This window comes from Castor canadensis, chromosome 11 (genome assembly GCF_047511655.1).
Source record: "Castor canadensis chromosome 11, mCasCan1.hap1v2, whole genome shotgun sequence".
In the NCBI taxonomy this organism is placed as follows: Eukaryota; Metazoa; Chordata; class Mammalia; order Rodentia; family Castoridae; genus Castor; species Castor canadensis.
This window is the reverse complement of record NC_133396.1, coordinates 82,716,429-82,742,184: the sequence shown is the minus strand read 5'-3', so window position 1 is coordinate 82,742,184 and position 25,756 is coordinate 82,716,429. Positions and strand designations below refer to the sequence as shown.

Sequence of the window (25,756 nt, the reverse complement as noted above, 5' to 3'; positions counted from 1 at the left end):
AAACTGGTATTTAATAATTTGTCTGAAAATCATATAGTCCAGAATCATAGTTTCATGAAGATGAGAAGTTTTCTGTGTAGATTTTAAAAAACTTGTCTTCCTTACAGATTCCTGGTAACCTTTGATTAATTTGATACAATAACTGTATGCCATATTTTACTGACTTGTTTGACCATTTACAGTAGATACAAGGGTAGATAGAATAGACACTTGTACACTAGTGGTAAGAATATTAATTGTTGCAGTCTCTTTAGAGGATAATTTGGTAATATTGGGAAAAAACTTAAATATAATCACCTTAATTAAGCAGTTTTATTTTTACAAATTTAGCCTACAGGAATACTTGTACATGGCTGCAAAGATGGGGTATTCTTTGCCGTTTTGGTTATAATAACAAAATTTTAGATACTACCCACATGCCCGTCAGTTGTAAACTTTTTAAGTGAGTTATATTGTCCCTTTACAATGGAATACCATGGAGATATTAAAATGAATGAGGTAATAGTGGAAGTAAAAACTGAGCACTGCATTTTGGAAAACTACATGGTATTGTTTTTCTTTTTTCTTTTTTTTTTTTTTTTTGGTGGCACTGGGGTTTGAACTCAGAACCTCATGCTTGCTAGCCAGGTGCTCTACCACTTGAGCCACTCCACCAGCCCGGTATTGTTTTTCAAATCTGAACATATATCAACCAAAGACCCAGATGTAATAATAGAGAGTATATCCTCCTCCTCCTCCTCCTCCTCCTCCTCTTTCTCCTTCTCCCCCTCCCCACTTCTTCCTTCTTCTCCTTCTCCTCCTCCTCCTTTCTTCTTCATGTGAGGGGTGTCCTGGGGATTAAATCCAGAGCCTCCCACTCTTCCACTTGAGCTACACCCTAAGCCCTAGTTCTAATAATAGAAATGTGTATATATATATATATATATATATATATATATATATCCAGCAAAAGACATGAATGAGAGAACATTGGTAACAGTTCTGTTTGTAATTATCCCCAAACTGAAAATAATCCTGATGTTTATCAACAGTAGAATAAATTATAGTACGTTGGACCCAGAGAAATAGGATATAGTAGTGAGAAGAAAGAAAAGCAACCACATAAAAGAACATGGTTGAATCTCACAAACACATGTTGAGCAAAGAAGCCAGACATAAAAAGTAATATCACCTGATTCTGATTACATAGAACTTAAAAAAAAAAAGGCAAAAATATTTATGCTAGAAAGAATGGTGTTTACCTGTAAGGGATGGATGGTAATTGGAAAGAGGATATGAAATGGGTCTCTGGTATACAGTTAATGTTCTGTTTCTTATTCTCATGTTCTCAGATCTGATTCACCTTTATCATTATTCATCATACTACATTATTCTATATTACATAACAAGTATTAAAACTTTACATTAGAAGATAAGTGAACTCTTTGTTTGCTGAGATGGGAAAATCACCAATTCAGGATGTAACTGAAAACAATCTTTAGAATAGCCTTGCATAACGTATTTCCAGTTGTTATTGGTGAGGTTTTGTTTGTTTGGGGTTTTTTTGGCAGTACTTAGGTTTTGAACTCAGGGCCTTACACTTGCTAGCACTTCCACTCCGCCAGCCCTGTCTTGTGGTAGGTTTTTTTCAGAATAGGGTCTTGCAAACTATTTGCCCAGGTCTTGCTTTGAACTGTGATCCTCCTGATCTCTGCCTCCTGAGTAGCTAGGATTATAGGCATGAGCCACTTACATTAGGCTTGTTCTGTTTCTTAGAGGTATTCAGAAAGTATGTTTCTGTACCTGAAGAATTTCTTGAAAGATACTTGACAGAATTGTTAACATGCTATCCTCTGAGGAAGGGGACTAGGGAGCCAGACTGAAAAGAGTCTTCTTGTATCCTTTATAGTATTTGAGGGGCCTTATCTCATACATGTATATTTCTTGTTAAATTTCTTTTAAAGAAAACTGATTTGGCAACAGTATAGAGAACACTGTAATTTTGAAACTTTTAGGACCAGATTCACTTTGAGAGTTTTGTTTTAAATGGACACATACTGGTTTATATACAACCTCGCTTTATTGCTAAGTGTGGCAGGCTCTGGAATCAAGTTGTTATGGTGAAGTCTTTGTGCCCTTAGACAAGGGACCTAATTTAACAAACCTTTGGTTTCTTCATGTATCTGCTGAGGAAAACCAATTTGTAGTGTTGTGAGAATTAATGAAACCATGCATGTAAAGCACTGAGTACATTGCTTAGCCCAGAATAATTGCTTGATGAGCGTTAGCTATTTTTATTAAAAATTCATAAAGCCATGGAGAGTTTGGAATGGCATAATATTTCTCTTTTATTCTGTGGGCCCATGGATCACAGAGGTGAATATACTTATTGTTAAAATGAAGTGATACTATTTTTTGTTTCTTAATTCCTTGGAGCTTTTTATGATGGCCTTGTCTAGCAAGAGATATTGTAGCTTAATCCCCAGTACATCTCCAAAAGGTTGTTCCAGGGAGATCCTGCCAGAAAGAAGTTTCATTCTACTTGAATGAAAGTTTGTGTTATCAAGCAAAACTTAGGCTTTATAAATATGTATTTAAGGGCTCTCAGAGTGGCTCAAATGGCTATAAATGTATAGATTTTATGAATATATATTACATTTTCCTGTTCATTGAAATTTTCTTTATATGTAGAATAGAATACTACTGCTGATAGGGTCATAGCTATTTGTACCCTAGCCAGGCAGTTTAGCTTTCTTTTATTGATAACCATAGATGTTAACTAGACAATTCGAAAATTGTTACGTATTTGAGCAAATCTGCCATTACCACTGGTAAAACAGTTTAAACCATGTGCCTAAACAAAGGAGTTGGTAATGTCATTTTTAGATATATTTATTACCTTTTCCCTCTGCAGTTATTTCTTTTACTGAAATAAAATACATATAAAATTTGCCATTTTAAAATGAATAATTCAGTTCAGTTTTAGTACATTCATATTATTCATTATTCATTATTATTGTATAATCTCTACCTAAATATTTTCATCACTCCAAATGGAAACCCATTCCCAAATTTCTCTCTCCCTCTGCTGGCAACTACCGATCTGCTTTCTGTTACTGCAGATACACCTATTCTGTATATTTCATGTAACTTAAAACCATCCAATATGTGACATTTGTGTGTGGCTTCCTTCACTTAGCATAATGTTTTCAGGGTTCTTCCATGTTGTAGCATGTATCAGTATTCCATTCTCTTTATGACTAAATAATATTCTATTTTATGGATATATTACAATTTGTTTCTCCATTCCTTCATTGTAGATACTTGGATTGTTTCAACATTTTATCTGTTGTGAATGGTGCTGCTATGAACATGTGTCTGTATGGATTTGTTGAGTACATGTTTTAACTTTCTGGAAAACTACCAGGCTGTTTTCTATGGAAGCTTCACCATTTTCCATTTATACCAGCAATTTATGATTTCTTCACATTCTCATTAACACTTGTTATATTCCCTGATTTTTTTTTTTAAAGTATATCCATCCAAGTGAGTGTGAAGTGCTACCTTGTTATTTTAATTTGTGTTTTCCTAATGACCAGTCATTTTAAGCATCTTTTCCCAAACTTGTTAGTCATTTGTACGTTTTCTTTGGACAATTGTCTATCCAAATCCTTTGCTCATGTTTTCATTGGGTTATCTTTTTATTAAGTTACAAGAATTCTTTAGATACTCTGGATATTAGACTCATATATATGATTTACAAATATTTTCTCCCGTTCTGTCTGTAGACTGTCCGTTTTTTTTTGTTTTGTTTTGTTTTGTTTTCTTTTGAGACATGGTCTTAGCATGAAGCCCAGGCCTTAAAAACTCCCATTTCTCCTCCTACCTCAGTCTTCCAAGTGCTGGTATTACAGGTATGGACTACCACATCTGGCACTTTTTATTTTCTTGATAGTAGTCCATCAATCTACAATAGTTTTTAATTTTGATGAAATCCAGTTTACTTGTTTTTTTCTTTTGTTGTTCATATTTTTGGTGTCATGCCTACAAATCTGCAGCCAAATCCAAGATTGTGAAGATTTGCCCTAATGTTTATTTCCTAAGAGTTTCATGGGTTTAGTTCATGTAAATGAAGGCCATCAGTCAATTTTTATCTAATTTTTTAACATGATGTCCAGCTTCATTTGTGTTTACATATAAATATCAAGTTGTCCCAGCACTAGCTGGAGTAAGTTTTCCCGTGGAATGGTCTTGGCACCCTTGTAGAAAATCAACTGACTATAGATATATAGGTTTATTTGCAGAGTTTCAGTGCTATTCCACTTTTCTATATATCTGTTTTCGTGCCAGGGCACTGTTTTGATTCCTGTAACTTTGTAGTAAATTTTAAAACTTCAAAGCATGAGTCTTTCAACAGTGTTCTTTTTTTTATCTATTTGAGATGTCTTGCAATTTGAAGATCCCATTTCTCCCAAAACAGAAGGACCATTGGAATTTTGATAGGAATTACATTAAATCTGTAGATTGAGGGCTGTGGCCATGGTTCCAGTAGTAGAGTACCACCTAGCAAATGCAAGGCTCTCAGCTCAAACCCCAGGATTGTGGTTATTTTTTATTTTTTTTAAATCACCTCTCTAGTCTCCATCTATCCCACCCTGAGCATTCCTGATCTCGTCTAAATCACCTCTGTATTGATTTGGGTATTATTTCCATCTTAACAATATCAAGTGTTCTAATTCAGGAATATGGAATTTTTTTCTATGTATTTAAGTCTATTTTAATCTTATGTATTTATTTATTTATTTTGGTGGTACTGGTGTTTGAACTAAGGGCCTCATGCTTGCTCTGCAGGCCCTCTTACTGCTTGAGCCACTCTGCCAGCCCTTTAAGCCTATTTTAATTTCAACACTATTATGTCATTTTTAATATACAGCTTGTTCACTTTCTTGGTTAAAGTTACTTCTAGAAGTTTTATTCTTTTGGATGCTATTGTAATTGAAATTGTTTTATTAGTTTCATTTTCAGATTGCTCATTGCTGGTACACATGATTAAATTTGTGTGTTCTTCACTTTCAGTCTTCTTAAGAGAATAGATAGTATCTCCATTAACCAACAAGGAAGCTGAGAGAAAACTGAAATATTTTCCCTACTAGGATTTGATATTTGATATCTGTTTCATAATACTTGATTCCAAAGACAAAACTTTCCTACCGTATTAAGTTATTGTTTTGTGCACTGTACAGAATACAAAGATAAACGGTTAATAAATTATTAAAGACAGGAAAAGCAAGCAAACATGAGAGGCAAACTTGTTAAAAAGTATAATAAATTCATCAGGAGCTGAGAATTAATGTTTAGGGACACTGTGAGGTAAGTTTGGGAAAAGTAAATTAGAGATTAGATTGTAAAGGATTTTTTTTGTTTTTTGGCAGTACTTGCTTTTGAACTCAGGGCCTTGTACTTGATAGGCAAGTTGAGAGCCACATGCTCTCAACCCAGGATTGTGAAGATCAGTTTGCAAAGCTAAGGTATTTGAACCTTACAATTATAGGAGAACTATAGAATAATGGTGCTAGTAAACATTTATATTGGCATATACACAATATAGTGCTTGAGAATATGCCCTTTGGACCAAAATAGTCTGGGTTCAAATGCTGCCTTTGCCCTGCAGCAGCTCAGTAACTGAGCAAATTGCTTAACCTCTCTGTTCTCTGGTTTCCTTATAATCAAAATGGACATAATAGTTTTTTACTCACAGAGCAGTTGTGAACATTAATGAGTTATTATATGTAAGAACACAATAATGTTTATCACATAGTAAGCATACTATAAACATTAACTATTGTTATTTACATGACATCAAATTTTCACATTGGCTTCTTGTGTTCTTTTTCAATTTTTATAGCAATTACGTGATGTAGATATTACTGTATCTAGTTTAATATTGGAGTAACAGCCAAAAAGTTTGTATCATACCAGAAATCTCCAGCTGACAGAACTGATCTTATGACTTTAAGCTGTTTCACCATGTCTCACTATAACCTAAGAAACTAATGGAACAATGTAATAACATGCTAAAAATCAAATTTTAGGAAAATTATTCTGGTGGCATTCTGCAGAGTAAGATGAGAAAAGAAAGAATCTGGAAGTAAGTTTATAAGGCTCTTGATGTAATCTATGCGCAGGTTTTATTTATGAAAAATCCCTATGCTAGGACTATGTCTTTAAGAATGGAGAGAAAAGGTACCTAAAAGGAACATTATGGATTTTATAACTAACCAATAAATTAATATTCTTTCAGCTATATTTAAACTTGAAAAAGATAGAAGTATATGGCCCTTGATAAGAATCTATCGGGGTGGCTTTCTTCTGATTGAATTCCTTTTTCTACTGGGCATCAACACCTATGGTTGGAGACAGGCTGGAGTAAATCATGTGCTCATCTTTGAACTTAATCCAAGAAGCAATTTGTCTCATCAACATCTCTTTGAGGTAATCAAAGCAAGCCATAAAGTCCCATGAATATAGTTTGCATTATCTGTTGGTTTTATAGGTACTGAAATCCATCTTCTACCTGAAGATTATTGCCTTATTTACTCATCATTTTTCTTATCTTTGTTATTAAAAGTATTTCTGAGTAATGGTAAAAATAAAACTCATTTTCTCTCTTTTTGTCTTCCCTATCCTTTACCAGATTGCTGGATTCCTGGGGATATTGTGGTGCCTGAGCCTTCTGGCCTGCTTCTTTGCTCCAATTAGTGTCATCCCTATGTATGTGTATCCACTTGCCCTTTATGGATTTATGTTCTTCTTTCTTATCAACCCTACCAAAACTTTCTATTATAAATCCCGGTTTTGGCTGCTTAAGCTGCTGGTAAGTCCAGAACTTGTGTAGCATTTTTAGAGTGGTATGTTAGTTATTGACTTCCTCTAAGATAAAACCAAGGCTTCTGGGTTGTACAACTCTAGAAAGCACTGTTCACATTGTCTAGGTAACTGAACATTTGGCAATGTAGCTGCCTAGAGAAAGCACTCATGCATTTTTTTCTCCTAAAATGAATATAAAGTGGCAGGATAATGAAATGATTTTGCATTATAATCATTATTACTACATTATGCAGATTATTTACCCAGTTATGGTAACATACAGAATTTTACAAGTTTCCTTCTAAAGAAAAGTTATGAAACTCTTGTGACTTTCTCGTTTTGTGAATAGTCACCCAAACACCTAACTTTAGGGAAGTGGTGGGACTATCTTGCCACATCTCTGAGTTTGATATGTGAAACTTTCATTGTCATTTGTAATAAATCCCATTTCTTCTTCCATTTGCCTGTTTTTCTTTTTCTTCTTCTTCTCTATCTTGCCTTAGATTCTTTTTCCTTGTTTTGTTTTGTTGGTACTGAAAATTGAACCCATGGCCTCTGCAAGCACTCAAGTAAGACTCTGGTTGTTTTGGTTTTGGTTTTGAGATAGGATCTAGGATATAGCTAACTTTGCCCTGGCTGGCTTCGATCCTCCTGTCTATACCTCCTAAGTAGCTGTGATTAAAGGCATGTACCACCATGCCTGGCTTCCTCCTTCTTAATGATTTCAAAAATCATTCAATCTCAACAATAGTATTTCCTGCAAAAACTGATAGCTATATTTTTTGTAACAATATAAGGATAGCTCTAGGAGGGTTCCAGAGCTTACTTCTAAATTAAGCCTTTTCTATTTCAAAAATCAGTTGTGAATGTTTTCATATAACTGTTTCTTAGATTGTGAATTAGAATTAACAGTGGAGTGAGGATTAGTGATTAAAATGACCAATTCCTATACAAACTTTCAGAATTGCTGTAATTATTTTCTCTCCTCTTTTTCATCATATATCTCCTTTAAAAATGTAGCTTTTGTTTGTTTTATTTTTATGTGTCCCTTAGCAGAGTTTTTTATTCTTTGCAATACTTGAGATTACGTTTTTTTAAAATCTGAAGACAATAAAGTATTGATTTTCTTTCCTATTAAAAAAATGCAGAAAGCCAGGCACTGGTGGCTCATGTCAGTGATCCTAGCTACTCAGGAGGCAGAGATCAGGAGGATCCCGAAGTCGAAGTCGGCCCAGGGAAATAGTTTGTGAGACCCTATCTCGGAAAAAAAAACCATCACAAAAGATGGCTGGTGGAGTGGCTTAAGGTACAGGCCCTGAGTTCAAGCCCCAGTACTGGAAAAGAAAATGCAGGAAAGTGTGTGTAGCAATTAGGAAAATAGCCCAAATGTTCTTGACTTGCCCAAAGTTGATTCATTTTTAATTGTTTTTATGGGAATTTCACATTCCACCAAAATTTTTAGTACAAGTTAAGATTCTTCCTCTTTCCCTACGATTTCATTTGGGGGCAGGGAAGAAAGCTTAAGTAGGCCCAACTTTGAATTTGACTTCTGAGTGAAATTTAAATATACAAGAGTAGTTTGATCAGTCACCTAGGAAACATGCTTTTTAGAGAGGGTTGTTGTTTTGAAGACAGGAGAAAAATTTGAGCCATTATTTATCTCTTGAAATTTCTACTAAAAATTAATCATTACCAGTTAAATATTAGACTACCTTTCTGATTTGAAATTATCTTGACTTTGTGGAATTTTTCAACAGTTTTATTTGCATAAAAGATGTAGCATTCTTTTGATCAAAAGCAAATACCTTCAATAATATAATCAGCTATTGTTTCCTGTCTCAATTAATGTGACATCCCTATAAAATTATTTTTAAATGAGATTTTGGAAAACTTAGGTACTAGTATGATTGCATCATTGTAATAGCCGGATAATGTAGTTGTGTGTTAAGTGAGTATGTACACCACTGCACCTCTTGTTTAGATAGTGAATAATAGAATAATAAAAAGCATTCTCTGCAGCAGTGAAATACAGAAAAGTGTTGTTCTTTATGTTTTAATAGTAATTATAAATGACGTTATCATATATAGATCATTTAATATCACTTGACCTATTGGTTTATTTTAATTCAAATCTCACTAAGAAAATTTGCCTTTGGATTTATTTCTAGTGAGTTAAGAATATTTTCACTTGTATTTCCTTGAAATCTCCTTTTAAAGCCTTGTCCTAAAATAAGACATTTCTTTCATTTAATTTTTAGTGGGAAAACACCCATGTCATTTGGCTATAATGGTAGGGACTGGGTACTATTTGGAATCTTTGTCATCAGAATATGCTATCTTTCTCCCTCATACCACCAAAATGTTTACAAATTTTAAGGTACTGATTTACTTTGACATTAATATGTCAGATTCAATGCAGGTTATTTGCACCCATTAGGCCCTACATTTTCTCTTTGAAGGTTATACTTGCCCCAATCAAAAATCCAATTAGAAAGCAAAAGCAGTGCCTCTGACTTTCTAAACAAAAATATCAACCTGTTCTTACAGTAGGCAAACTAAACCTTTAAAATTAGTCCTTAGTGATATGATTTAAAGGTTTTTTTTTCATATGAATTAAAAATAAATAAAGTAAGTTTTTTTTTAATTTGCTTTTTTTTTTAACAGCACTGGGATTTGAACTCAGGGCCTTCAGGCTTGCTAGGCAGGCGCTCTACGATTTGAGCCACTCCTTCAGCCCAGTGATATGATTTAGAAATCAGTTTTTACCAGTATTTTCCTTAGTTCTCTAGGAAAACTTTTACACATCTCTGTTACAAGAATAGAGGGCTAGGCCCGGTGCCAGCGGTTCATGCCTTAATCCTAGCTACTCAGGAAGTAGAGATCAGGAGGACCATGATTTGAAACCAGTGCCAGGCAAATAGACCATGAGACCATATCTTCAAAATACCCAGCACAGTACAGGGACGGAGGAATAGCTCAAGTGGTAGAGCACCTGCCTAACAAGCATGAAGCCCTGAGTTCAAACTCCAGTACCACACACACACAAAAAAAGAATATAGCTCAATGGAAGAACACTTGCCTGGTAGGAAGGAGGCTCTTGGTTTGATCACCAACAGTGGAAAAAAAAAAAGTGTGTGTGTCTGTTCTTAATAATTCATTTTCTTTCTAAGTATTAACTTATTTAATCTTTTAAAAAATGATCCCTGAGGTTGGAGCTGCTATAATCTTCATTTTGTGTATATTCAGAAAAGTAAAACAAGCTGCCAATAAGTAATGGAGCTGGGCTATGAGCCCAGGCTCTCTGGCTTCATAAACTGTGCTCTTAAATCCTAACATTTATCACTTTGACCTGTCTGTCACTTTATCTAAACTACTTGATTTTGATCTAGTGTATCAAACTAGTAGAGTATAAAAAATCAGATTTGGAAAGGATGGGTTCCTTCACAAGTCTCTAAAAAGTAGAAATTAAAACTTCATCTTTGGGCTGGCTCAAGCACTTAAGAGCACCTTCCTAGCAAGCATGAGGCCCTGAGTTCAAACCCCAGTACCACAAAACAAAACAAAAAAACCCTTCATCTTCTTAGCTGTTTCTCTATATTAACTTAGAAGAGCATGTTAACATATTCTTTGCACATATTGACCATCCCTAATTGAAAAATCCAGAATGCTTCAAACCCCTAAACTTTTTGCACACTGACATTGGGTCACTAGTGGAAAGTTCCACTTCATCACAGTCAGAATGCCTGGTATGAAGGAGGCCCTTGGTTTGATCACCAACAATGGAAAAAAAAAAAGTGTGTGTGTCTGTTCTTAATAATTCATTTTCTTTCTAAGTATTAACTTATTTAATCTTTTAGACATACTAAAAGATTTAGTATGTCTAAATTTTTAGACATACTAAAAATATCGTATAAAATTCTCTTGAGGCTGTGCAAATCAGGTGTATATGAAACAGAAATGAATTTCATATTTAGACTTGAGGCCCATTCCCAAGATATCTCATTATGTATTTGCAAATCTGAATTCTGAAAGATTTCTGGGCCCCAAGCATTTCACATAATGAATACTTACACTGTAATAACTTATTAGTGGTATTGTGTATGTGGTGAAACATCAAATATTCAGAATTGACTCTGGCTTTCAAAATACTATTATTCTAGGAATCCAAATCATTTTAATAAAAAAAATCATAAAGCAGAAGTAGTGAATTTGGAAAACCTTAGCCAGAATAAGAAAAGGGGTGGGGGTGGGAGTGGGGTTGGGAAGGAGGTGGCAGTGTAGCTTTAAGTGATAGAGTGCTTGCCTGGCATGTATGTGTGAAGCTCTGGGTTAAATCCCAGTACCTGCAAGGTAAAAAATTGAGGGGAGGAAAAGAAAAGAAAAGGGGAGGTGGTCTCACCGAGAAGGGAGAATTCAGATAAATCTAAAATGAAGGTGACTGTATAAATGTCAGGAGTTAAGTATGATCTGTTTGTTTCCCGTCTCTTACCTTGTCTCTGTCAGAGCTACTTGTTCCCTTCTCTGTTTTTCTAGGGTATTTTATCCTCATTCTAAAGAATGAGGATAAAAGCTGCCTTCATTCCATCTTCACTTCACACAGGCTTATCAAGGCAATCTGCACAATTTGAACCTATTTCCAATGATAGCATTAGTCTGTAATCCTTCCTTTCTCTGCAGTGTCAGGATTTCCCTTTGTGGTGATAACACACCACAGAATAGGTCAGAATTAGTTTGTGTATAATGGGAATATCAATATACCTAGCTTTAGAGTTGTGAGGATTGAGTGAAAGTGTATGTAACCCCAAGGAAAATATACTGCATGAATTAGTGTTCAATTCATTTAACTTTAATACATTTATCATTGTTTTCAGAACAGTAGGAAGAGGGCTAATTTTTATGGTGAAATTTCAAAATGAATACAGTCATTCCCAAGACATTAGTGAAATGAAATGAAGGCCACTTTGGTTAGAAATTATGACATGCCTCAGATGGTGTACCATGCTTTCTTACCTATCCTTTGTAAGCAATGAAGAGCTTTGGATTAAGTTAGCTGAGATGGCAAAACATTCTAGAAGATCATAGTACTCTCCTGTCCAACAAAATTTACTTTAGAGCCTAACATTAGACTTCCTTTCAGTGCTTCACCTCTGCCACTCTCTCTGCTTTCAACTTTGAATCTTCCTATTTCTTTGCTTTCTGTTTTTTAACTGATGCTAGTCCTACCCTCCTCCCCCCACATACACACTTTATTTCCTTTCTTAGTTATGCATGTACCTCATTACTTCTCATTACTAATTCTCGACCCAGCCACTGTTACCTGGTCCTTGTGTGTCTGTGATTGGTTCATTGGTTTCCATTTTAATCACCTAAAGCATTCATACTGAATGAATCAGACGTGAATTAGAGAAACTTAATATGAATTTTCTTGTTTCTGTGTTTTCTGGGTTTTTTTCCTCTCTCAGTTTCGAGTATTTACAGCTCCCTTCCATAAGGTAGGCTTTGCTGATTTCTGGCTGGCCGATCAGCTGAACAGCCTGTCAGTGATATTAATGGACCTGGAATATATGATCTGCTTCTACAGTTTTGAGCTCAAATGGGATGATACGGGCCTGATGCCAAATGATTCAGAAGGTAGTATATGAATTTGCATTCACGCTACTAAATTGCCAGTATAAACCAAGAAATATTGGGAATGATAACTGAGAAAGTTAAGGCCATGATGAAAACTCATCCAGTAATACTACAAATTTAATTAAATGTACTTGGCACTCTGTTGGCAGTCTCTTTATCTGAAATAATTTGGCTTTCAAATGTGTTATGAATTTAGCTATCCATTTGCCAAGAGATTTACAACTTACTCTTAAAAGATTTCTAAAGCTATTTTTTTTAAGTTCTAATATGTTGGTAGTTCTATCTCAAATGCTATAGTGCCAACAATTTCTTATCACAGTATTTTTCTAGAATATTTTTTATATAGATACCAATGATTCAAAATACTATGTAGAATCAGATCAAGTACTTTGAGAAAACCATGAATAGATTGCTTTTGATTCTTATTTGGGATTTTTTTTTCTGGCTTTTTGGCCCACTTTATGCCTAGAGTTAAATTATTAAGAAATTTTGCCTTCATGACAAAGATCTAATGTAGACAGGTTATGTAAGATTTGACTAATAAAAGTTAATGGTAAACCAGGCATGGTGGTACACATCTGTAGTCCCAGGACTCTGGAGACTGATGCAGGGAAATTTTGAGGTTCTAAGCCACCCTGCACTACATAGTAAGATACTGTCTTAAAAAAAAAAAAAAACCAGCAGCAGCCTGTGCTGACACATTTTCAATGACTGCCAGTTTAAACCCTGTTTAAGTTGGTTATGCAATAACATATAACCAGAGGTCAAAGAAAAAAATAATTGTTCTTGCTATTAAAAAAAAAAATCAAAGGAACACAAGAGCATTATTCTTGGTATATTATGTTACAGTGATTTGGAGCTAATGAGATTGTCTAGAGTCACCTGTGATATTTGCAGTTTTCCCAGGTGGATTCCTCCTTTGAGTATTACACTTTCTCATTTTCTTTTAGTTTATCTGACTCAAAATAAAATCGTTCTAGAACAGAGGTTCAGGAATCTGAGAGAACAGATTTTTCCATCAGTTTCCCCTGCAGTTGTACCTTCTCCTCTTGGCTTATCAACCACTAAAAAGGTTAAGAATATAGTATAGTAGTTTCAAAGAAGAAAGTAATTCGGAAAATCTGGCCTTTTGCTATAAAGTTACACTATGTAGCTAAGAGATGTGAGCAAATTATTTTTTAATTGTAATTTTTTTCTTCTTTGAAATCTTCACAGAACCAGAAATTTGCCACAAATATTCATATGGTGTACGTGCCATTGTTCAGTGCATTCCTGCTTGGCTTCGCTTCATCCAGTGCCTGCGCAGATACCGCGACTCAAAAAAGGCCTTTCCTCATTTAGTTAATGCTGGCAAATACTCTACAACTTTCTTCACGGTGACATTTGCAGCTCTTTACACCACTCACAAAGGTATTATTCTGTGATTGACTGTGAGGAGATTTTTCAATAGCTACTTGAATCTGTTTCTTATCTTGATTACTTTTCCAGTTGTCATGCTCTTTCCCACTGAAGTTCAAGTCCATGCAGTTACATCAGTTTGTTCTTGAATGTAATTTAATCTTATTCCAGTTCTTGCTAGCAAGTAACCATTGATAAGAGCATAGTCATCCAGAATAGGAAAGATTTTGATAACGTTTGAAATCCTGAATTAGGTTCAGTAGATTTACATTTGCCTTTTTTAGGTTCATTAATGAGGTTTAGAAATGTCTAGGTGAGCAAGATTCCCTCTGGCAATCAAGTATATTTTTAATCGCTTTCCTTCACCAACTAGTAAGGGTTGTTTCCAGCCCATTTAGCTGCAAATTGAGTTTTAAGAACCCTCTAGTTTCTTGTTTCCATGGCAACCTGTTATTACTTGCAACTGCTCTTCTGTTGGGAAGAGAAAAAAGCTTTTTAAGTTCTGAGCCACTTGTAGTCATTCCTGTCACTCAGCACTCTCGCTTCCTTTTACTAAAATGCATTCCTTTGTTTAATGGACAATATCAGCCCACACCTTAGACACTGTACTTTCTCATCTGTAGTCCATAAAGAAATGTTACTAATTGAAAGTACCATAATTATTTCTAAATACTTGGGCGAAAATTTTTTTAGTAATTTTTTAAGAGACTATATTTTAGTATTTTAAGAGTCTTAGTGCTACAAAAAAATGTTAATTATCTGAAGTGTGTCTGATAGTCATGAAATATCAGGGCATTATTTTAGTAAGACTTGAGATTTGGTACAGCAGGACATATCACATTGTCTTCCAGTTTTTACAGTAGATTCTATAGTTAGAATAATATTGATAAAGTGTTTCCATAATTTTGCCACCATGTAGACACTCTTGTTAAATAATATAATTTAACAAAATACCTTAGTGAAGGAAATACATCTCCAAACCTCCCAAAATTGTAACTCCTGCTGAGGCAGTCAGTCATTCAGTACCAGTCAGTATGCATCATGATTCAGAAGGTTGTTACTAGAGAATTTATAAATTAGGTAACTAATTTGATTCATGGTACTTTATGACTCCTTTTACTAAATTATCAAGAATATTTTACTCTTCTCCTTTCTCAGGTGAAAATGAGTACTGTATTTTTGGTTGAATATTTTTGAACATACTGTTTTTATACTAATATATTCATTAAGATGCTGAAAATCTGGAACTGGAAGTGTGGCTTAAGTGTATCTCAGGGCTCAAGCACAAGGCCCTGAGTTCCAATCCCAGTACTACCAAAGAAAAGGAAAGAAAAAAATGCTAAAAATCTGAACTCCTCATGCCTGTGGAGATCCAAAATATAAAGAAAGCAAAAGATGGAAAAGCAGTGACTTTTGAGAAGTGACTTTGATTTCATATTGTGGTATTTGAATTTTTTTTGCTCATGTACCCCTTCAAATAATTTTATAAACTATATTATATCTTGGGCATTTTTAGGTTTCCAACTGAAAATTTTCATTTAAAATTTAGTCACAATATGTAACTTGTAGTGTATTTTAAGTGTTTAAAATAAAACTGCTGAATATATTCAGGTAATCTAAATAAAAAGCAGTTTGATACTTAGCATGATTTATTTTTTTAAAAATGAAGCAGTTCTATAATAGAGGGTTTATATCTCTTTCCCGTTGAGCTGTATTTTAATGTGATATATTTTAATTCTTATGTAATATATTTTATTGACTTGTCTGCTACATGTATACATAAATTGAAGTTATTCCCTATCTCTACAAGATGCCAAGAGATTAATTTTTTTCTTGTCTGGATTGTAATTCTCAATGCTCTGCTTATTGCCTACATTGATTAAAGCATTGTTACAAAGTTTAGTAAGTAGTTATTGCACATAAGTTTTTCTTTTTTTGGCAGTACTGAGGTTTAACTCAGGACCTTGTGCTTATTAGGCAGTCTACCACTTGAGCAATGCCCATGGTTCATTTTGCCTTAGTTATTTTTTGGACATGGTCTCCCTATGCCTGGGCTGGCCTGAATGGTGATTCTTCTATTTATGTACCCCATGTAGCTGGAATGACAAGCACACACTACTGTACCTAGTTTTTTATTGGTTGGGATGGGATCTCGCTTAACTGGTCTGTCCTCAAACTGGGACGAGCCAGTAAGCCTCCGAAGTAGCTAGGATTACAGATGAGAGCCATTGCCTTTGGCCTCATAAATATTTCTTCTTTGGGGTGGGGGAAATGGTACTGGAGTTTGTATTCAGGCCCGGAAGCTTGCTAGGCAGTCATTCTCCCACTTGAGCCACTCTGCTAGCAGATATTTCTTTATGAGATAAATTTGTTAACTTTTCCCTTTTTTAGTTTTTATATTATAAGCTCAGCAAAACCTTATTAATATTGGTATATAGGTAAGAATGGGAATAGTTTTATTGTTGCAGTGTCACTCAGTTTTTTTTTGGACAAATTGAATAGTATGCCTCCCAAAATTGCATAATAGTCTTATTACCAGCTATTTTTAGCGATCAAGTTTTCCCTATTGAAAATGGTTTAAAAACAAAGCAAAAAATGTCACATAAATTGAATGAGAAAGGATTTGTTACCCAGTCCTTAGTTACTTTCTTACTTTCTGAACAGTATACCATCATCTGATTACTAATTTCAGAAGCTCCTTATTTAGCCCATACTTTCAAATAACAGGAAAATTAAAATATTGTACTTACACACATTTGCTAATACAGTATTTTGTTGTTGTGGATGAAATGTTTGATCTTAACATGATTTTTGAGAAGGTGCCTATAACTCAAAATCCTACTGTGTCAGGCTCCTGAGTGCTGAGATTACAGGTGTGTACCACCACACCCAGCTTCTCACATTTTTTAAATGTAGTTTGGAAATTTATAATTCGTGTTTTGAGAATTGTCTGTTCAATTCATTTGCCTTTTCATTAATTGGATTATTTCAATTCCTTCATGTTTAATTTTTTGAATTTAATTTTTTTGACTTTTTTGTATATTCTTGATATTAATACTGTCAGATGAATAGCTGGCAAATGTTTCTCTCATTCTGTAGGCTGTGTCTTCATTCTGCCAGTTTCCTTCACTTAAGATGATGTTCTCCAGTTCCATCCATTTACCTGCAAATGACAAAATTTCATTTTTCTTTGTGGCTGAATAAAATTCCATTATATATAAATAGCACATTTTCTTAATCCATTCATCAGTAGTGGAGCATCTTGGCTGTTTCCAAAGCTTAGCTATTGTGAATAATTAGGCCCTCTGTTTTACTCCATTAGTCTGTGTGGCAAGTACCATGCTGTTTTGTTACTGTGGCTCTGTAGTATATATGAAATCAGGTATTGTAATACTTCCAGTATTGTTCTTTTTGGTTAGGATTGTTTTGGTTATTCAGGATATTTTGTGCTTTCATATACTTTAGGATTTTTTTTTTCTATTTGAAGAATGTCATTAGAATTTTAGTGGGGATTGCATTAAATCTGTAGCTGCTTTTGATAATGTGGCCATTTTCACAATATTAATTCTCCATGAACATGGAAGTTCTTTGTAGTATCTTTGATTTCTGTTTTCAATGTTTTATAATTTTCATAGTGAATTTCTTTCACTTCCTTAGTTAAATTCCTAGGGTTCTCGGTTGTTTTTGGAGGCTGGTGTAAATGGGATTGTTTTTCTCAACATGTTCCAAAACTCAGTTCTTACCCTCAAGAAATAACTTAGTAGGGGAAATAGAAATTAAAATTGCATTAACTGATTCTATTCTGTAGCAGCATGAATAGTGAACTGTACTCAGAAATGGTTACAATAGTATATTTAAATTTTTACCATATTTTTTTTAAAAAGGTTTTAAAATAGACTGCAAAGAGATAAGCAAGTTACCAGAAGAACCCATATCACAAGTCTCTGATCAGCCTCCAGGCCACAAGATGGAAGGTTTATAGATTTCTGAGAGGTGACATTTAAGCTACATCCTATTGCTTATATTAGGCTAAGGAGGGTTCAGTATGGCCTTGCCATTTGTGTGCACTTGGATGAAGTGCCGTGGATCAAGCTTAAGACCTCATCCGTACTCGTAATTCAGTTTTACCACTGAGTTACTAACCTAGACACATACTTTGTGAGTAGTAGAGGACAACCATTTCCCACTTCAGTTTCTCGTGTTAGGGCTCTTTTTCTGTTGTTTTTTGTTTCATACAAAGCCACAGCTTTAAAGTAGATAATAGTATCTATTCTGTTTGACAGATTTGTTATAAGGATTAGGTAAAGGAGTGCACATGAATTCACCTTATAGTCTCTAATGGAATTTGTGCTGAAATGGAATATAATTCCTTTTGCTGGCTAGAGCAGGTATACATGTGTTTTCCTTTACAGCAAGTCTTTTTAAGAGAAATCATTAAGATCACCTTGGGTTGGAGGGTTGCACAGGTTGCATCAGTTAGAAATGTACTGAGCGCAATTTATGTGCCCATGCTCAAATTTTTTAAAAAGCATTTTTTAAGAGAATACTGGTTATGTGTCTTAATCATATCTCTAAAAATTTTTAAAGTATTTTTATAGTTGCTACATATTAAATATATCACTGGAATTTCTTACCAGAAAGCTTTGAATAGGGAAAAAATAGAAAACTCAAGGGGCCTATTGATAGAAAATTTGACATTGCATGATGGTCAAAAGTAGAATTTGATTTTTATTATTTTCTGGGGCAATATGCCAAGAGAAGAGGCATTAGAAAACATAATACTTTAAAAATAATCATTGAGCCAAAAAAAATAATAAATTCAATATAGTTAATTAGGTAAACACTTTTCTTCTGAATCTGTGTGTTACTACAAAGGATAAATTATATGAGGAAGAAGGAGTTAAAGATGATGAGGTAACCTTTTTCAGATTCAGAGATCTGAGTCTTTTCAAAGAACTGGCCTGGAAGGGTTACCATAGCAACAGCATTATATTAAGGGTGTTTTCAAAACTGTTTCAAAGGTTGTTTCTTATATTATGCTGCATTATTTGTAAAAATGGAAACTTAAGAGTTAACTCCACACCTAGAATCATTTTATATAAGGTGAGGGAAGAGGTTTAGGCAACCCATGTTAGGGAAACTCAGCATGATAATATTGTAGTCAGCTCTCATTCCTTGTATTAGAAAGGAAACACATTTGAAATATTTCAGTATATTTTATTTTCTGTCATTGATTTTTAGAAACAAAGGAATTTAGCTAGCAGCCAGTCATGTATTTAAGAATTCACCTTTCATGATACTGCTAAATTTGAAGCCAGCTCCTAGGAGTGTTTTGTTGGCATTGGAAATGCAGAAGGCAGGAAAGTATTTTAAATGGTTTTTGGTTTCTTGGCTTTGGCAAGGAAAAGCCTGTGGGAGGTACAATAACAGAAAAGACCATTATGTTATTTCTTACCAATTGGATTTTTTAGTTTTCGTTTATTGTTTCTAACATTCTAAAATATTCTTATTTTAGATTTTATGTTTTTTCATTTATTGTTTCTAACATTCTAAAATATCCATTCTTAGGGGATGTAGCACTTTGCTATTCTCTTTACTATATGGATAGAAAAAATTTCTATTAAAAATGCTTCATATTTTCCTTTAGACTTTTTCGGGTAGCATTTGCTAAAAAGCATTCACTATTAAACTTTTAAAAAATATTTAGGAAAAAAAGAGCAATTCTCTGCACACTCGGAGTTCATTTATGTCAATGTAGTTGTTCCCAGATCCCTCCCTTCCAGCTCCCTTTTTGCTTAACATTCTGTAAGGGCTGTTGTGCTTCCTAATGAGGTTTCCTCAGCACTACTTCAATGCCTTCAGTGTAGTAGTCATTTCATTATTTTGAGAGAGCACACATAATCCTGAAGTGATTCCTCTCTGGGGTGGGCCAGTTTGTTACCATCTTTCTACCCTGAACAATAGACTGCTATTCCAAATGTTAATCATCTTATAATAGAAGTGGTTATTGTTTTGCATTTTTTAATTCTCTAGGGAAATTTTTGTTCCATTAACTTTAAACGGCACATGTACAATTAAAAAAAAAACTCATTTGGGTAAATGTTTCCATTTTTGTCTGACTATTGAAAGTAGCTCAAAACTTTAACCCTTTGGAACTTGGTGTATTCTGCTATAATATCTCTACCTACCTAATCATGCAGAAAAATTATTTTAAAACTCATCTTGACAGTATTGACTTAAGACTTGCTGATACCATAAAGCCAAAAATAACATATTTGGGTTTTGCTGATTAGTTTGTCTTTAACTCAGCAAATATTTCTTCAGTGCCTTTTATTTGCTTGGCATTATGATCATTTTATTTTTTATTTATTTATTATTTTTTGAGTGGTATTGAGATTTGAACTCACGGTCTATACTTTGAGCCACTCCAAGAGCCCTTTTTTTGTGATGGCTTTTTTCAAGATAGGGTCTTGCGAACTCTTTGCCTGGCCTGGCTTTGAACCGTGATCTTCCTGATGTCTGCTTCCTGAGTCCTAGGATTAGAGGTATGAGCCACTGGCACCTGACCTGTGATCATTTTAAATGGCTATAATTGAATATAGTCTTACTTGCCTTAAGATATTAATTATAGCTTTGGATGAATTAAATTTCTTTATATGCTTTCTCACTTTTAGAAATTGCTTTTAAAAAGTAACACATATGCTTATGCCCAGATACCATTTTGATTTGTCTTCTAGTCACCATTGTGGGGTTTTTGGAAGAAAGGGCCAAAGCAAATCACATGACTGACCCCAGAGGCACTCTGCCTATCCTGAAGCTAAAGCAAGTCACCAAACCCAACATCTTTGGTGCAAAGAAGTATACTCTTACCATGGAAGCCAAAGGGCAGTGACATTTTTTAAGTGTAATCTAATTTATCATTGTATGGAAAGCAATTTAAACTAATTTTTTAATTGGCAATGGACATGTTTTGAAAAGCTAATAAACATGCTTCAATTCACTACAAGTAAAAGAAATGCAAATTAATATTTAATGAAGGAAATGATGATGCTCATTGCTGGCAAGGATATAGAGAGGTGAACACTCATTCTGTTAATAGAGTATAAATTGATCAACAATTTGGTTATTCTTTTAAGAGACTTGCTAGAAATAAGACCCCTGAAGGCCAGGGTCACAATTGAAGACACAGAAACAGAGAATTGTCTTGGCAAGGCAAAATTTACTTCTGTAAAAGGGTGCACAGGCGCATAACACAGCACGCACAAAGGGGCAGGACGTCTGTCCCTCCTTATATTCCTGACACGATTGACCCTGCCTCTTGACCTTTATTGATCTGGATCAAAAGTTCACAATCTTCTCTATTGGCTGAAATTCTATACTAACTCATGGAGGGGTTAAAATACACAGCATGATAGGCAATTTTCATAGGCAAAGGGGCTTAGCAAGAATCCAGAAGAACCCGGAACTACAGATAATGTAGGTAATTAAAATGGGAGCACAACCTTTTTTTTTTTAATTAATTTATTTATTTTTATTATTTTATTATTCATATGTGCATACAAGGCTTGGGTCATTTCTCCCCCCTGCCCCCACCGCCTCCCCCCCCCCAATACCCAGCAGAAACCATTTTGCCCTTATTTCTAATTTTGTTGTACAGAGAGTATAAGCAATAATAGGAAGGAACAAGGGTTTTTGCTGGTTGAGATAAGGATAACTATACAGGGAGTTGACTCACATTAATTTCCTGTGCATGTGTGTTACCTTCTAGGTTAATTCTTTTTGATCTCACCTTTTCTCTAGTTCCTGGTCCCCTTTTCCTATTGGCCTCAGTTGCTTTTAAGGTATCTGCTTTAGTTTCTCTGCGTTAAGGACAACAAATGCTAGCTAATTTTGTAGGTGTCTTACCTATCCTCACCTCTCCCTTGTGTGCTCTCGCTTTTATCATGTGCTCAAAGTCCAATCCCATTGTTGTGTTTGTCTGTGATCTAATGTCCACATATGAGGGAGAACATATGATTTTTGGTCTTTTGGGCCAGGCTAACCTCACTCAGAATGATGTTCTCCAATTCCATCCATTTTCCAGCGAATGATAACATTTTGTTCTTCTTCATGGCTGCATAAAATTCCATTGTGTATAGATACCACATTTTCTTAATCCATTCGTCAGTGGTGGGGCATCTTGGCTGTTTCCATAACTTGGCTATTGTGAATAGTGCCGCAATAAACATGGGTGTGCAGGTGCCTCTGGAGTAACCTGTGTCACAGTCTTTTGGGTATATCCCCAAGAGGGCAGCACACACTTTGATAGAAAAGGCTGCCTTCTCATAGACTTAAAAATCATTCACATCTATCGACCTAGTAACTACCTTTCCTTAATTTTTTTCTAAGTGAGTAGAGAAATGGGCAAAAATGAAAATGTCTTCATGGCATTTTATAGTGAAAATCTGAAATCTAATAAATATCCAGTAATAGGAGAATAATTTACTTATGGTAATTGTGTGGGACATAAAATACTATACTGAATTCTTGCCAAAAAGGTAATGCAAAGCACCTATAAAACATAAAGAATTGTGATATGATCAAAATCTAATGTTTATGGAACACTTCTATGGGTCAGACATTATATTAAGCCTTTAACATTTATTAATTAGTCTAATGCTCACAGAAACCCTGAGGTGTCAAAACTAGAGCTGGGCAGTAGGTAGAATGGCATTTTATTTAGGAATATTACAGTTAAGGAAAAGTGATCTGAGTGTAGAACGGGGCTCAATTGTATAGCACAAAACCTGGCGTGTTTGCTCATGCCTGTAATCTGAGCTAATCAGGAAGCAAAGACAGAAGGATTGCAATTTGAAGCCAGCCTGGGCAAGTAGTTCACGAGATCCTGTCTCTTAAAAACATTTCACAAAAAAGGGCTGGTGGAGTGGCTCATGGTGTAGGCCCTGAGTTCTAACCTCAGTACCGGAGACAAAGGAAGAGAGGGAGGGAGGGAGAAAGGAAGGGACAAGTGGGATTTATAGCTAAGAAGCAGGGTGAGGGGTTTTGGATGAAAAATTAATAAAAAAGAAACATCAGGCTTAAGGCAGGATTCTGACTAAACTGACTTGACAGAGCATTCTTGCTGAAGGCAGACTAGGGAGATCAGATACTAGGTGAGGATGAGGATGGGAGTGGAGATACTCTAAACTGTCTTAGCAAGAGTCTTTCTAAAACTGAGTAATGAAAGCCCTATAAAAACAGATGCCCGGGTTGTCAGGGACTGGCAGGTTTAAAGGAGTCTGATTAGAGTCAGGTAACGCAGTCTTTGGAGATAAGCATTTGAACTTCATTTTATAGGTAAGGAAATTTGAAAACAGAGTTGTTAAGATACTTGCTTAAGTCATATACCTAGGAAGTGGAGAAGCTAGGATATGAATTTGAATACACTGTATATCTCCAAAATCAAATAGCAAATAGGTAACAAAGCTGGAACACACCTTGGCCTTGTGATTTATGTTTATTCTACTATACTGCTTTCTATATTTATAGAATGCCCTGAGCATATCCCAGTGACACATTAAACTCAAGAATGAACAAAATAGAACCAATCAGACAGGACAATATGGTGTCATTACAAATGACAAATAAAAGCTGGGCACCAGTAGCTCATGTCTATAATCTTAGCTACTCAGGGGGCAGAGATCGGGAGGATCACAGTTCGAAACCAGCTCGGCCAAATAGTTTGTGAGACCCTATCTCAAATACCCAACACAAAAAAGGACTGGAAGAGTGGCTTCAAATGGTAGAGCACCTGCCTAGCAAGCATGAAGCCATGAGTTCAAACCCCAGTGCCACCAAAACCAAACAAACAAAAAGACAAAATATGTTTGTCCAAAGGTACCGTGAGTGAGAACAATTCAAGTTGTACTTACAAGGATTTTGTGATTCATTCACAGAAAACTTTTTGCCAGTAGCAATATTTTTCACATTAATAGTCACACACTTTTATTAGTAAGCGATGTGAAGTCAGCCCAAATACAAAAATAATTTCTTTCTGTCAGAAAAGTAAAAGCCATTCTTTAATTGAAAGAAAACAAAAACTAACAGATTAATGTTGTCCTAAGTAATGGAAAATGATTTAACATTAATTTTCTTAGAGTTACATTCTTTTTTTATTGTCTTACAATTTTTATGGTCTTACTACCTCTGATAACTTCTTAAGAATAAAGATATTTCTGAAATATCTTTATTCTTAACAAGTATCGGGGTAAGTAGGGTAAAGTTGACTGTTTTCTTATGTTGTTTATAATGAAGAGTATTATCTATATGCATCTTAGAATGCAGTGAACAAAATAGAAGAAGACTTAATTTCATTGATACTTCCCCTGGGCATTGGGAATTGAACCTAGGTCCTAGAGCATGCTAAGCACATGCTCAACCACTGAGCTACAACCCCAACACCTTTGTTGATTCTTTGAGGTATAAACTACTTTTCATCAAAATTTTGAAAGAAATTTATCTTCTACTACAAGCAGTATTTTTTCATAGAGTAAAATAATAGCTCTTTTAATGGGACAGTAAGTAAAAATCTCCCCACTGCTTAAGTATCTCATTGAATATATAGCGTTTGCATTTGATTTCTCTCTTGTAAGCTTCTCAAGACTCTCCCTAAATACTTTATTTGCCTCCAAATATAATACCTAGCGCATATTCTTTTAAAGGCAAAATTTGCATATGCATTTTCTTTACCAGGAAGTCTTCACAAAGGAAACAAGTGCCAAACAAAGTAGAATGTTAAAGCCTACTCAGCACATTTCATAGCTGGTGTAGAAAAGACTGAACATCAAGGAAATTTGGGTTAAAAGTCTAGAACCCATTATATTGGTTTCTTCTTTCTTGTCAGTTAAGAGCATATGATTAATTCTGTTTCCTTCCTCAAGAACTTTAAAGCCAGGTATAGCACTCTGGAAGCAGAGGCAGGAGGATTTCAAGTTTGAGGTCAGTCTGGACTATCTAGCAAGACCCTGTGTTCAACACACACAACACACACCTTTAAAAATTTGGTATTTGAATTCAATTTTTAATTTAACTTTCTATTGAAAAAGGTGGGGTTTCATCACCTAGAGAACCAGATTCCTCTCTCTCCTCAATTTAATCACTCCTCTACCAATAAGAATTTTTAAAGCACCATATTAGTGAAAGGCACTTTTTTGTGTTGGAGTTTAGGCAATGTTAAGACTAATTTATCTACTTATTGACTATGTTACTATGAGAAAGTGACTAGATTAAGAGAATTTAGTTAAAAGTTAGTAAAAATTGAAATGATAATTTCTACCTCTTAATTTTATTAAGGATTAAATTGTGTAAGTATGCTGTAACTGATGGTAATTTAGTTATTGATATCATGTCCATCATCTGTGATGAAAGTGTGAAAAAAACTCATGCAAAATATTAGGAAAGGGATTTTAACTACAATTGTGGAAGGATTCAAAATAATTATGAGTGATTTATGGATCAAATGGACAGTTTATTTTAGAAAACTGCAAAGTAAAATTAATGCAGAAAGACATAGAAAATCTAAATTACAAACTAACAACTGTTGAAGAAATTAGGAAAAGTTGTCCTTAAAGATGGTGGTCAGAATGTGTTCACAAGTTAGACTTTGTGAAATCTTCCAGACCTTCAAGGAACAGTTTCTGCTACAAACTGTTTAAAAGCTTAAAGGAGGAAAAGTATCTCATTTCTCTTTATAAAAGCAACATCATTTTGAAAAAGATAACATTCAATAAAACTATATTCTAATTAATAAATATGTTCTAACTTTATTCTTATTAATAGGCATAGAAGAATTCTTAGTAAGATTTAGGAGCTGGAGGGCTGGTGGAGTGCCTCAAGTGGTAGA

The 25,756-nt window shown here is 34.7% G+C and overlaps 1 protein-coding gene across 1 annotated transcript in view; it reads left to right on the top strand.

Moving 5' to 3' along the window:
* Xpr1 (xenotropic and polytropic retrovirus receptor 1) overlaps positions 1-25,756 on the top strand; it is a 172,434-nt gene that overhangs the window by 113,991 nt on the left and 32,687 nt on the right. Inside the window, exons 8-11 of the mRNA XM_020165078.2 lie at positions 6,281-6,471; positions 6,674-6,853; positions 12,309-12,477; positions 13,693-13,887. Coding sequence (XP_020020667.2) covers positions 6,281-6,471; positions 6,674-6,853; positions 12,309-12,477; positions 13,693-13,887 — 735 coding nt within the window. The remainder of the gene's footprint in view (positions 1-6,280; positions 6,472-6,673; positions 6,854-12,308; positions 12,478-13,692; positions 13,888-25,756) is intronic.